General features: G+C 38.2%; 1 protein-coding gene across 6 annotated transcripts in view; it reads left to right on the forward strand.

The window, feature by feature from the left end:
- Positions 1-3157: 3157 nt before the first annotated feature.
- atp8a2 (ATPase phospholipid transporting 8A2) overlaps positions 3158-14540 on the forward strand; it is a 107768-nt gene continuing 96385 nt past the window's right edge. For 4 of the 6 annotated variants that reach the window (XM_041814362.1, XM_041814358.1, XM_041814360.1 and 1 more), the window contains exons 1-2: positions 3158-3393; positions 7280-7387. In XM_041814362.1, coding sequence (XP_041670296.1) covers positions 3351-3393; positions 7280-7387 — 151 coding nt within the window. In that variant the 5' untranslated portion in view covers positions 3158-3350. The remainder of the gene's footprint in view (positions 3394-7279; positions 7388-14540) is intronic. The other 2 variants (XM_041814363.1, XM_041814364.1) reach the window with 1 other exon arrangement.

A 14540-nucleotide genomic window follows, 5' to 3' on the forward strand; every position in this document is an offset into this window, starting at 1 on the left:
GTTACCCTTATTTTCACGCCATTTGTTTGATAGCTGGTAAATTCTGTTGGGAGCAATGCATTGTGGGGGCTTGTGTTCTCTTGTTTCATACCTCAAAATCCTGGCAGATCTAGCATGTAGATTTTTTGCTTACATAAATGCATTCTAAAGGTCAGATGGCACTACATACTCAACATAAAGTCACATTTAGTATGAATAGAGTGACAAGCAAGGAGATAAAGATACAGCCAAGAGAGCACATGCCAGCCCTGACCATTCCTCCATAAGCCCCTACTTTTGCTTGTGTTTACATCTTTATTCTTAGCACCCTACCTACCTGTAATCTAGTCTGTTGGTATTCACGAGTGTTTTTAAGTATTTTTCGTTCTATTTATGTATGCCGTCAATTTTTGATAATGAACGTCTTCAGTGTAAAAAAAGCTTTAAAATTTTGCAGTTAAAAAAATTAATTCATTAAAGTAAGATTGTTAGTCCTTTTTTAAATCTTTAATCCTATCTATATTTTTTTTGTCTTTAACATCATTATATTATTATTGTTATTATTATTATGTCTATTATTATTATCATCATTATTTTTCCTCTGCATAAAACCCCTCATACTAATGACCATAACACTCTTATTTCACAACGGCTATCCTTCTGAAAATCTCTGCCATAGGCCTCCAGTAGTGTGTATTGCTGTCTTAACTGTGTCCCTTGTATTGTATTTTTTATTTTTATATTATTTTTCATATTATAGTTATTATTATATACATTTTGATTGTTATTCTTCAATATCATTAATGTATATACATATATATATTTTCCAAAAATGATTTCTCTTTTCCTCCCCCTCTTCATCTCTCTGTCCCTCATGTTCTACGTGAATATCACTCATCTGTTTTGTTATTTCTCACCAATAATTAAAAAAAAATTAAGTGGTGCCACATGTGGCTCTTTTGTGGTTATCTGTGGCTCTTTTATGTCTTAATTTGAAATATTATTCCCCTAAAAAAAAATTTAAAAAGGGAAACCATTTTTTTTTGCCACTTTTCATCCATTTAAGCTACCTTTTGCCATTAAATACCACTTTTTTCCCTACTTTTTGCCACTGTTTTTGCATTTTTGTCACTTTTATCCCATTTTTGCTCATGTGTTTGCCATTGAATAGGGTAAGTGTACCCATTAAGCCCACCAAAATCTAAGTTCACGTATTTTTCATAGATACTAAGATGGTTTATAAACATGATCATTGTTAAAATGAAGGATTAATCTCTCATTTGAAGTTACATTTCTTTACTTATGCATATTTAAAGAACAAATTAAAGACATTTTATGAATAAAGTCAAAAGTCTGGCATGGGCTTATTTGGTACTGAAGCACCATTTAAGCCCATTTGTGTTCAAATAAGCCCACAACCACATTTATTGACAGAAATATAAAAATGTATTATATTCTTAAGGTAGTAAACACATATTAATTCAGTAACATGTTACACATGTTAAACACAATTTGTTTTTGGAACTTGGTTTTAATGTTTGGCCTGTAACGATGGACCACCACAAACATGACTAAGTAGGCCCAACACTAATTTTCATTGGTTTCAGTATTTAACATTTCATTTTTCATTCAACATTTTATTTGATATTGACAAAATTTGATTCAATATTGACAAAATAAAAAAAATGTATTTGTTTGTAAAAGTATTAAATGACATTACAGTGCATCAACAATATGTTATTGAACTTGGATTTAATGTTCGGCTTGTAACAATGGACCACCACAAACATGACTAAGAAGGCTTAAAACTATTTTTCATATATATAAATTTATACATATATACATATAAGCTATATATATTAATATACCAGTTTTGCTCATGTAAATTACCTTTTGACATTAAGTAACACTTTTTTCCTTCTTTTTCCCATTTCGACACCTTTTTGCAACTTTTCACCCATTTTCCTGACACTTTTATCCCGTTTTTTGCCCTTTTTCAAAGTTTTTTCTCCCATTTTCACCCACTTAATTTACCTTTGGTCATGAAATTCCACTGTTTTTCCTAGTTTTTGCCCATTTTAGCCACTTCTTTTTGCCACTGTTTGCCCTTTTCACCTTTTTTTCCTACAACTTTTCATCCTTTTAAGCTACCTTTTGCCATTAAACACCTCTTTATTCCATTTTCGCCACTCTTGACTCCTTTTTGCTCATTTAAGTCACTTTTCACTCATTCATTTTTTTGCCACGTTTTTGCTCTTTTTGGAGTATTTCTTGCTACCTGTAGCTCATTTTTTGGTCACTTCTCACCTATTTTTGCTACTTTCTGACCCTTTTCCCACCCTTTCCTCTCCATTTTTGCCAATTTTCACCCATTTTTGTTGCATTTTGACCTTTTTTGCCACCTTTAACTTTATGTTATTGATACTTCAAGCTGTTTTTGCCCTTTTCACCACTTAGATTGTGGCTCTTGCAAAGGTATTTTTTAACAATTTGGCTCTTTGGTTGCTCAGGGTTGAGTAACACTGATATAATAAATTAGTGGAGTGAAGTCTGAACCAACATCCCTATGTCAGGTGAGGTCTTTTTATTTATTCATCCTCATTCTTTAAAGTTTAAAATGTTTTTTAAGGACTAAAGTTTGTTTCCTTGGTCATCCTTAAACCTTAAAGTGTCCAAAAGGACTGATTTTTTTTTTCTGAAAGCATATTTAATGTCGGTGTTGGCTAAAATGAATCTGTAAATATCTGCATATTGGATATCAGCAAAAATCCAATATTGTGCATCCTTACTAAAAATCAAGTTTTACTCACAGAAAAACCCAAAGCTGTGAAAGAAAACCTTTAAGGATTTCCAATTTTCATGTACTTATGAAAAATATTTCAATGTTTGGTTTTCTTTTAAATGACAAACAATTTTTAAATTATTCTGGCATTTTAATGGTTGAACTACAAAATGTATTTATGGTCAGGTCTCATATTGATTAGAATTAATTCATTTTTCTTGCTCGTATGTATGGCGTACTTTTAAGGGCTTCTAGTGTATTTCATGTCTGAACAGGATGACTGTATCTGGACAGCGCCGTATGTTTCCCATGGCACCCCCAAGTAGACAACGTACTTTATTTTGAAAGACGTAACCGGAAGCGATGCACTCTTTTCCGGTTGTTGTTGACGCTGGCTGAAGCTGCTCTCCCAGCAACATTACCTCCGCTGTCCGGGCCGAGAAAAAAATGACACCCCGGCAGCAGCAGGAGCCTCGGCCGCAGCCTGGTCTCGGAGCAGCGTTCCCCTGCTCTGTCGGTGAGCCGTGAGCATGCCACCATCCCGGCCTCCTCCTCCCAGCCTCACCGACGCTCGATCATCACCAGCACGATGTATTTCAACCGGAGAGCCAAGAAGATACACAGCGAGGGAGGTAAGCCTGTAAAAACAACCTTCTCAAATCGTTGCTCCATCGTCGGACCATTCGTGACTTGTCACTGAAAACCGCGTTAACATCGCTGAGAGGAGGCCTGTACTTATTTAGGATACAGCGGCCTGTGTATGAGAGTGCGTATTTGAAATGTGCTTGGCATAATAACGGGGATCCGTATTATCACTGCGGCATACATGTGGGGTGACTTGCTGTGCCGGTGTTATCCTCCAGCCTCGCTCTTCTATTTGGCACCGTTTGGGGATGCAAGGACAAGCAAGTTGACTGCAGGTGCCTGTGTAAGGTAGCGCCGCCTGTCCTCTTCATCCTATATCAATGAAAGACAACACACTGACACGCAAAAGGACGAATGGGCTTTTGTTGTTTGACCTTATCTGGAGTAGACTGTATATTTCCCATGGCATCATTTGGTAGGCTATTATATAATGTTGCTGCGACTGTCTCTTGTATTTAGAACCATTGAAACGCTTCAGTGTGGAGCTGACCTGCATCAGTATTAATGTGTATGCGTTTACTATTCATATCTAGTTGATACACGTTATTTTCATTTCCCAAGCCCCTTTAGATCATTCGAAGAACAGCCTATTACCTGGCCGACTTAAAAACCACGTGACCATCTACAGCGCGTACTTCACTTTGAGCCTGTCCGGAAACAAATCTCATAGTCCTGTCTTCAGGCTGTTGTGTGCTTAAATAAATACCTTAGAGGGGTGTTCGCCTCAGAGGGAGAGAGGATGGGGGTGTTACAGTGGATGATTCCGCGCTGACATTGGTTGGATTGTCCTGGAAGTCAGGAGCATTGTGGCGCTCACCTATAGGGGCTTTTAATAGTGACATGTGGCTGCTGATGTGTTTGAGTACATGTTTGGTGCTGCTTCCAGAAATAGAAAGCAGGGCAAACTGAGCAGAAAGGAGCGCCAACTGGGCCATGTTGGAGTCAGTCATGAGCTTTCCAGATATTTATTTATTGTTGGAAAATTAAACAGGACATCTTTTCACCCTAGATCTTTCTTGAAGCCCAAAATAAAAACCCTTCAGCACTGGTTTTAATGTTTGGAAGAAGATCAACAGGGCAGTGAGCAGGCATGTACAATACTTTACAATAAAGTAAAAAATTCATACAAATATGGACCAATATTGATTTGAAAAACATGAATATAATGTTTTGCAGTAATCAGTAGCCCTATCTGTGTTTGATAGATCCGTTTAAGGGAAAATTGTTTCCCAGTTCAAAAACTGAATTAAAACAGTCATATTTATTCAAAGTGCTATCATATTTTTAAATAAAGTTTGGTTAAGTAATCAGGAAAAAATGCAATCAAAAGTGTATTTATCACACTCTAATGTTATCACACAGCCGTCTACTGTGACTTTTTAAATTAGATGAAAACACAGGCCAAAACTTCCCTTTGCTCTTATTTCATTTTATGCATCCCAATCTGGGGTTGATTGATAAGTGGGAAACTTTTCAGGTCACTCCTCCTCCTTCTGGTCTTCAACCACATGTGCAGTCTTCTCTGATTAATGTAAAACTTTGCTTCTGTTCCAGAGACTTGTATAGAAACAGAAGCATGCAAATTCAATTAATCTCATTACTTTATAATAATAATGAAACAATATTTGTATAGCACCTTTAAAAACAGGTGTACAAAGTGCTTTGACAATAACCATTATCACAATTAAGACAAGCAAAGAACACAACAAGAAAGACAAAACTCCAACATCATAATCATCCTGGTAGACGCAATATAAAGCTGAAAACATGTCAAATTAAAAAGACATCATAAAATCTAGGTATGTAAAATTCCATATTAAAAGTAACGACCAAGAAAAAAACCCAGAATAACCTAGACCAGTCCTGGCAACACAGGAACCAGCTACATATAAAGAGATCTTAGGACCAGAAATGTGAGTTTTTAAGATATTAAAAAATCAAAACTGTAAGAATAGAATAAAATAATAAAATGTGTAGAGATTAATAAGTCATTAAACAAAAATTAGAAAGCTAGAAACTGTAAAATATTAGTCATCATAATAATAATAAAAATCATAATAATAATGAGGTAGAACGGAAACAGCATCAAAAAGTGGAGGGAGGGGGTAAGAAGCTCTAAAATCAGATAAACAGTAGCAGTCAGAATCAAACCAAGCATAAAATACAAAGCAGAGAAGAGCAGACAGAGAAGCTTTAAGGTAAAATTTGAGGAAGAAGAAGAGAATTTAAGACAGAAAACTAACAAAAAGAGGGAAGAGACAGTAAAAGACAAAAAGACAACATCACATAAAAGCAAGTCTATAAAAATGAGTTTAAATAAGTGATTTAAGAGATGACACTGATTCTGCATGCCTTATCTCCTCGGGTAGGTCATTCCAAAGTCGAGGCACCCGGATGGAAAAGGCGCTGTCACCTTTAGTCTTAAGGCTTGATTTTGGAACGACCAGGAGGCCCCCCACCTGAGGATCTAAGGCTGCAGCCTGGCTCATAAAGGGTTAAAAGTTCTGTTAAGTAGCTTGGAGCCAGGCCCTTAAGTGCTTTAAAAGTGATTAGTAAAACCTTAAAATCAATTCTTAAACTTATAGGGAGCCGGTGTAAGGATGCTAAAATGGGGGTGATGTGATGCTGTCTGTTAAACCAGTTAGAAGCGGCTGCTGTGTTCTGAACTAGCTGTAATCGAGAGAGGGATTTTTGAGTGATACTGGAGAGAAGAGAGTTACAGTAATTTATTATTAAATCTACATTTAATACCATCATTCTCATAAGCATATATGCAATGAGCATTGTATTTGTGCAATTTAAACAAGTTACGCTTCACTTTCTGATGGATTCATTTCTGTCTTGAGCTCCCTCCTCATGAACTAAATGTGTACTTTAAAGCTTTGGTACTTTTCAATAAATCAAAGTATCAACAGTTTTGGCAAACTTATTAACTAGTTATTTTCTTGTGGGACTCCTAGTAACTTTAGTAACCCTTTTGGTGCTTGAGAAGGTTTAAAAGTTGTGTAACGGTGTTTACTATTGATATATTTAAAGCATAGGATGAATGAGGAGCAGTACTGCACTATGAGTGCCAGTCAGTGAGTACATGTGTTCCCGCTGGGATTCTCCATGCTGCCTTTACTTTAATCTCTTGGAGCTTGACCTCTTGATTCTTTGCTCCAATTAGTGAGCTGCCACATCCCTGGCAATGACGTCTGCGGTGGACAATCTGTCACATTCACTCACACACTCTCAGACATATTCACACAGTAATATTTCTGATTTTTCTATTGAACAGAGAGGGTGATACAAATTGTTACATCAAGTATTTTTCATGTACATTTCCTGACATTTTTGTGAACTGGAGAGCAAAAACATCTTCATCCTGTAGAAAAACACATTTTGGTGTAATGTGACGAATAAAAGCTAACATGAGAGGATGCTTTCAGAATTGGCAGTTTGTCTTGAATTTAAGTTAAAGGTCATCTCTTGTCTTAATGCTTGTGTGTCTGCTTCATGCGAGTCATGCAGCTGAACCGTCAATAATGCATCTGTTTTAAGAAGATAATGACTGGTCGTCATGGCCGCAAAGCTACTGAAGATGCCTTGTGGGAGATAGCAAGAGGCCTAATAAATTGCAGCAATGAGGCATTACCACAAGTTGAACACTTGGGGGCGCTCCTGGGCAAGTTTTAAAGTCCATTTTTTGTGTGCAACTCTGCAGACCTAAATCTTTCAGTTGTAAGCATGAATTTTGTTTTACTCCCAGTCCAGGCCCATTAAAACCAGCTAAATTATTACAAATAGATGTGCTGTGTGCCGTATGTGCTTAATGACTTGTTGTCTTGTGTGTGTTGTTTTCTCCTGCCGCGGCCCCTCTGGCACCCACAGAGCAGTTAGTGTTGACCACCATTAGGCAGGAGTCTTCTGAACTACAGGACCCAGGCCAGGGCGCCGGCGCTACCATGCGTACCTGCCTCACAGACAGGTTTGACAAAAGTGAGTTTGCTCGAATTAGACTGGATGACGCCCTATTTGTGTCTGAAAGTCCCGAGGTGCATGCGGCCATGCGCAACAGCTAGGAACAGGTGTCTCCCAACCCCCGGCCCTCAAGAGCTACAATGTTGTTACAAGAGAGTGTCTCTGGTTCTTGTCTGAAAAGGTAAAGCCATGATCCTCCTGCTGTGGACCCTGAATAGAATCATGTGTAGCTCCTTGGGGCCTGGAGTCGTGAATGCTGAACAGGAATCAACCCTCTCACTGCATGTGCTTGTAGATAGCAGGATGAACACTTGGTAAAACCTTGCTGGTAGAGGCAGATCGATATGCACCGGGGACAAATTTGCAATATAAATACATTTGCATGCTTTGATACACAACACATGCATGAAAGGACATGGCATGCCTGAGTAGAGCATGCACATGGTCATCGCTGCATGCATGTATGACACATTAGTGACTAATAGCTGTATTTAAAGAGGGGGGCATTGATCATATTCACATTCTATTATTCTGTGGTGTTAAACTCAGGATGGTAAGTTGTAATATCGCTGTTTGTCATTCTGCTGTGAGCTATATTGCCAGTTGGTAAAACAGAGTGAACCAGTCAAATCATGCAAGAAAAAGCTGTCGGATATTGAACAGGTGGAGGGATGTTGGGCCAGATTTCCTCTCAAAGCTCTTCTGAGGAGGTTTCAGACAGAAACATTAAAGACTGAAAGTAATATTGATGAGTCTATATGACCCAAAAGGGAGAAACCGCCCTCTGCAGAAAAAAGCCAATGTATTATTTTAGTTTTTATATTTTCAAAGGCAAAGATTTCCAGCAGGTGACAAGTTCGACTGTTAAAAGACGGCAGGATTAGATTAGAAGAAGAAACACCTGCATGAGTATAGGACATGTTTTGCAAACGACAAATCATAGCACATTGTTGCCATAGGAACTTTGAAAAAAAATATTTGATAGCTCAGTAGTGATCTTGGACTCAAGACTACACTGTCCCAGACCAAGACTTGCCCAAGACCAGAGTGCGCCAAGACCAAGACAAGACCAAGACTTTTGGGAGTCGAGACCGAGTCAAGACCAAGACCATAAAAATCTGTTTAAAAAAATCACGACAAGGTTGAACAGTTAAAACACATTCTCCCTTTCGAAGCACAACATACACAAATCTTAAACCTGAACAAAATTGTTCAACTAACTTCTCGTAAAAAAATAAATCCTTGTATATATTTAAAAGACACTGACATGTCCGGAATTATTTTAAACATCTGAAAATGAGATCTTTATCTAAATTTGTCAGGTGAACAAGGCCTAAAGTAAGTGTTCAGCAGTATTTCTGACTAGAAATAAGAGAGTTTTTGCAGGTGTAGCTATTGTTGTTTTAGTAAGTGCTGCTCCTTACTATCACATTGATGAAGTTGAAGAACAGCAAATTAGTGCTGGTCTCGACTGGTCTTGATGGAAAATCCTGAGCCTGGCTAGTCTGAGACAAGACCAAGACATTCAAAATGTGGTCTTGAGACCGTTCTCGAGTACTACAACACTACTCAGTAGCTACCAGCTGATAACTAATTCTCAGCTGACTCTACGGTTAACAACAGTACGAGTGGAAGTACCAAACAGCCTTGCTAACAGCACTAGTTGTTATCTGTTTATGATTCACAGGAGTAAATAAAAAGCACCAGTGGTAACATATATTTATTTTTACTGGCTAAAACTGCAGCCAGAGGGTAGATGTTGAACAGTGGTGAACAGATTCTTGATGAGTGCTAAGTAGGGCGGCATGTTATTGGATTTTGCCAATATGCTGATACTGTACTTGGTAATAATGTGCAACTGAAATTACACTGGACAGCACTGTGGTTTGCAATTACAATATAATACATTAACAGCATCATTAGTGATTAGCAATAGTTTTGAAGTGTGTATTTCTCACCTCAAATCATACAAATATTAAGCAGCGTAAAACAATTTAAGACCTGAGGTTTGACAGTACTTCTTTCAGAATAACTCAATATTTTCCCCAAAATTAAAGCTTTTCCTTTTATGAAACTAAAGGCACTAATTCAAATTGCAATAGTGGCACTGTTGGGAACAGTCTTGATTAGATTAATCATGTAACATGACTGCCGATATTAAAATATTTAACTTTTTAAGCTATTGTCTGCTCATATTATGCTGATAATATATTGAGTTCCTAGTGATAAGGTGTTAAATAATACTACTTACTGGGGCTGAACAATTTGGAAAAATAATCTAATTGGGATTTTTTCCCCCAATATTGCAATTGCAATTTTATACGGGATTATTATTTGGTTCCTCATCTTGTGTAGTTTTTCAACAAATTGAAACAAAAAAAATTCTATATTATAACCTACATTCAGTCAGGAACTCACCGTACATTTAACCATTTTATGCAAAATGCCTTTACAGTTTTACTTGGCAGAGAAGGCTCTGCTATAAAGAAGCTCCCTGGGTTAGTCAGCAGCTGCTGTGACTTTTCAGCTAAAAATCCCCGTATGGATCAATACAACCAGGAGAGTGTGCACTGAAAACAATGAAATTACTTCAGAAGCACTTAATCCAGAGTAGCATGAATCTGAATAAGAGGATGCAGCTATATGCTATAAAGGAGGGAGCTGGGGTGGAGGTTTGACTTCCATAAACTAACGCTAAACTTCATCAGTTTCAGAGCAAATGAACTGGGCCAGAATAAAAAAAAATCTAATTGCAATAACTTTTGCTCATATTTTGCTCATCGTGCTCATACATTTTATGTCACTTTTTTGATTAAGAAAAAATTTACTTAGAACAAGAAAAGGAGGATTTTTGTAAACCATTCTAAAAATTAAAACACTTAAATGTTTGCACAATGTGCAAAAAATTTCTGCTGCTGCAACAAATGAGTGTATCAAACTAGTATTTTGACACATTTCAAGTTAAAGAAATATTGCAACTTCTGTCTTTTTAAATTGCAGCAGGCCATACTGCGATTTAATCTAATTTGCAGTTAATTGCCCAGCCCTACTACTTATGCATGTACAGGGCAAAATCAGTAAAGAACTAAGTCTGATAGCTTTGTCCACAGGGGGGCCCAAGCAAGCACAAGCCTAAAGTTCCTCACAGGAGTTTAACGCATTGGTCTCCTTTCCCTTTAGATTCTCACCAGCCATACAGTTGCTGAGTTTGGAAGCAGTAGATTCTCGGTTCACTGTTTGTTTTTTACAAGTTGCAACCTGGAAGCAGCAGAACGTTGAAAATTAATTGTGCTCTTCATCCTGAGCAGCAGCAGAGGAAAATGGCGGCCATGTGAATATGGTGAATGGACGTAGCTGCATGCTGGGGCTTTGCATCGTTGTCATCTAACTGTGTACAGTGTATTCACTTATATGTGAGAGAGAGCCCATATTGTGTCAATGTGTGTGTGTTTGTCAATGCATAAACATACATGAGTTATGTGTGTTTGTGTGCCTGTTGCAGTCTCACCTGTAGGATTACCCGGTTATGGATTAGGAGCAGGTGAAGTTGCAGAGCAGACACAGAGAGGGATTATCATGCTCACTCACTTGGCTCATAAGAGGCTTTCTTGCCTTACTTCCTACTCTGTCACAGTGGCACACAGGCCAATCTGGAACACATGGGACTAGTTTACCTGTGCCTGCAAACAGGGCTCACTTAAGCTGGGACAGCCATGGGACGCAGGGGCCGACCAAACAGAAGACATTCTGTTGGTAATGATTTCCTGAAAATCTGCAGGATTGTTGGCATGAAAGCATGCAGAGGAAGATGTTTTTTTTCTGTGTAGTAATTGTGGCTCTGTGTTCTAGGTCAAAACAAATTCAGGGACCTTGCTGCTAGAAGGAACGACTACATAATTTTGCAGTTTTGTCAAGTGAAAGAGGAAATTGTTGGGATATAAGATGTTGGGTATGCCCTGATTTTGCATGCTTATTAAGCTGCACAGTGCAACTGCATCTAAAAATGTTATGACAGTTTTCAGATAATAAATATGTGACAACTGCCAGAGTAAATGTCCTCTGTGCTGCTTGTGGAGGCGGGATTGCCTCGACAGCTGGGGATATCTGTAGCTATTCTACAACAACTGTTGTTATTATTAGCAGCTATAACCATACTGGCTCATTTCATGCCTGGGCTTAGTGTGTAGAAGACGCATCTTTTTTTCCAGCGTGATTTAAAATGAACCTGCAAGCATCTGCAACTGAGGCGTGTGAACCTTTAAAACACTTGTGTTTGTACTTGATGACATAGCCGTCGAGGGAGACACCGTGGTAGTGGCTGACGTGAGTTTTTTCTTGGGTGAAGGCAGCACCAGGGCACTGTGCCTGGTGAAGTATGCTTGGCCATACTGGAAAATGCAGATGAATTATGCAGCCTGGTACTATCCATTATTTAGTAGCTTAGCCTGCTTTTTAACAGTGAAACTTTGGCTCTTGGCCACGGCAGCTTGGGCTCGTTCCCAAAAACAAAGTTAATACTCCATATTGAGATTTCATGAAGCTCAGTTGTAACGATGGACATCTTTGTCAAGTCGCATGCATGATGGATTTAGATGTCTTTGTTTTCAGAGAGCTGTTCTGCTTCCTAGAATGGAAATTTAACCATCCACAAAGCAAAGTAGATTTTCTATTTATTTATAATATATGATAATATGGTTAGATAATAGGGGTGGGGCAAATATTGATGCAATAATATCTCATCACACCAATCAGTCTTATGCAGTTATCAAATTGCTGGTCCCAAATGTTGACATTTTAAATGGAAATGTTTGACTCACCTTGTCAGTGTTTCATGACCTTCATAGCCAAAGACAGCAGGATGGTGATTGACACCTGTGAAAGGAAGTTAAAGCAGAAAGAGTGAAAAGAGACAAAAGAAGCAAGCTGGAGGCCTGGGGACCACATCAAGCCGTCCAAGGCTTCCCATCTGGCCCCAAGAGGATTATCATAAAATTTAAGCCTGGAAAAATATTGCATGCTTTTGTTTAACTTTTTTCTTAAAGTTTATATGAAACCGTCAACCTAGTGGCTAAGAAGCACCCTAGTTTTTCTGTAATTTGGTATGGTAAACAAATACTTATCATTGTAATCTTGATAAAAGTTGCATTTTTCGCATCAATTTTCCACATCAGGCTCTCTGGAAGTGCAATTTCCCGCTCTGAGAATCTTCACAGATGATCTCAATCCTGCATGTGCTTTTGGCCAAACACAACTAGGGCTGCAGCAATCGATCCATCTTGTAATCGAGTACTCTATCGATTCTTCTGCCGATTAATCAAGTACTCTATTAAGAAATGGTGCATTTTTTATACTAATCACTTTTGCTTTTTTAAGAGAAGAAGAACTAGACAAATGAGAAAAGCAGCTGGCCCCCCTAAATCAACTACTTCTTTATTAAAAATTGGTATTAACAGATTTTCTAAAGAAAATAGATTTTTCAAAGTGCAATCAAGTTCTGATGACAGTTTACATTTCTTAAAGTTTTAAGAAAAGGAAGTTAAATAATGACATTAGATTATGCCATATTTGGGGTTTTAGGGATCCTCTCCCAGGATGTTTTGAGTGCTAACACTTTATTTCTTCTATTGTAGTTTATTTCTATTTTCCAATTTGTCATTAAAGTAAAGGGAAACTTAATCATTTTAACATCCTCTAGTTTATGCATAATTGTAATATTTCACATTCTAACAAGAATAAAGCTCCATCATTCACACAGAGGTCTGATGATGGCTCAAAGGTGAACCTTTACATTACAGGAATATGGTCGATTTTTCTAAGGGTATTCACTTTTAAATTTTGCACATTTTTGTTTGTGAGTTCATCCACCATAAAAATATGACCTCTTAAGACCATCCACTTACATGGAGAACACATTTTAAGGGGATAAAGCTGCTTCCATGACCTGTTGAATTCTGACTGTATGATGATGAACTTTGACCTATTTAGTCTCAGTCACTGTGGCAATAGCGTGTTTCTGTTGAATTGGTGTCATTTTATTATCAATGTAAGTCTTATCAAATTATTCAGGATGCTGAAACTTTTAAAAAATACGCTGTAATCAAGATGTCAGTGCGTTTAATTTAATGATTCATAATTAAATGTATAACGTGCGCACGTGGGAGAGAGAGAGAGAGAGAGAGACAGAGATATATAGAGAGAGTTAAAGCACCAAAACTGTCGGGTCAGTCAGAGAAGTTTATGAAATGCCCTGAAGTCCGCAGACACAAACTGGGCGCTGTCTCACAGCGAGTCATGCAGGCAGCGCGGAGATCTGCGTAGGTTCACCGGTGCAGGCATAGCGCCACAGTTTCCATGAAGCCACAGGAGCTGGCTGCATAACACAGGACACGTGCCTGTAAGAATCACTGCATCAACTCTTCCCTCATGATTTTCACGCCTCAAATCATGCATGTTACGTTATAGTAACAGTGAAAACAAGTGCATTGTGCCACACAAACAGCCGTCCGTGCGAAACAGAGCACGCCGTACAACACACGGCACAATGTCCACGGCTGAACTTTCTAAACCTGGGGGTGGGGCTAACTCCCACATGACATTATGAGGGGGAAATTTGAGAATAGCTTGTTTCAACACATTTCCTGAAAGGTGGAGAAAGAGAGGGAGGAAGGGAATGGATTTTTCTGATTCTTGGGGGGTTCTTGGACGCGCTAGGGAAAGATATTTTTGATAGAAAAGCCTGAAAAGTTTATTTTGCAGAATAATGGACCTTTAAATGCTTAAAGTTCCATTAATTTTGGAAGGAAATATTTTCACAAGAATATGTTGATTAGACTAAAATATTTATTCTATTTCAGTTTGGTTCAGTATCTGGCCCCCACAGTGTTGGTCAAGAAAAAGTTGGCCCTCGTGAAAATGGAGTTGATGACCCCTGTTGTGAGGTGTATCACAGCACATGTACCTAATAATACTGAATCTTGGTCGATGCTGTGATTCCCACTGCTCTTAATTTATATGGTTCGTCTCTTTGAGGCCTCTCCAACCAGTCATGTAGCTGGCAGATTTTATCAGTATTTGCAGGTTGTGGATCTTTACCTTACCTCTTCTGGCTGCAGATTTTCAGACCCACGGTACCTGTGCGGCTAGCCTGGGTGCTTCATGTGTAATTGACCTG

The sequence above is a fragment of the Cheilinus undulatus genome, linkage group 19 (assembly GCF_018320785.1).
Source record: "Cheilinus undulatus linkage group 19, ASM1832078v1, whole genome shotgun sequence".
Classification (NCBI taxonomy): Eukaryota; Metazoa; Chordata; class Actinopteri; order Labriformes; family Labridae; genus Cheilinus; species Cheilinus undulatus.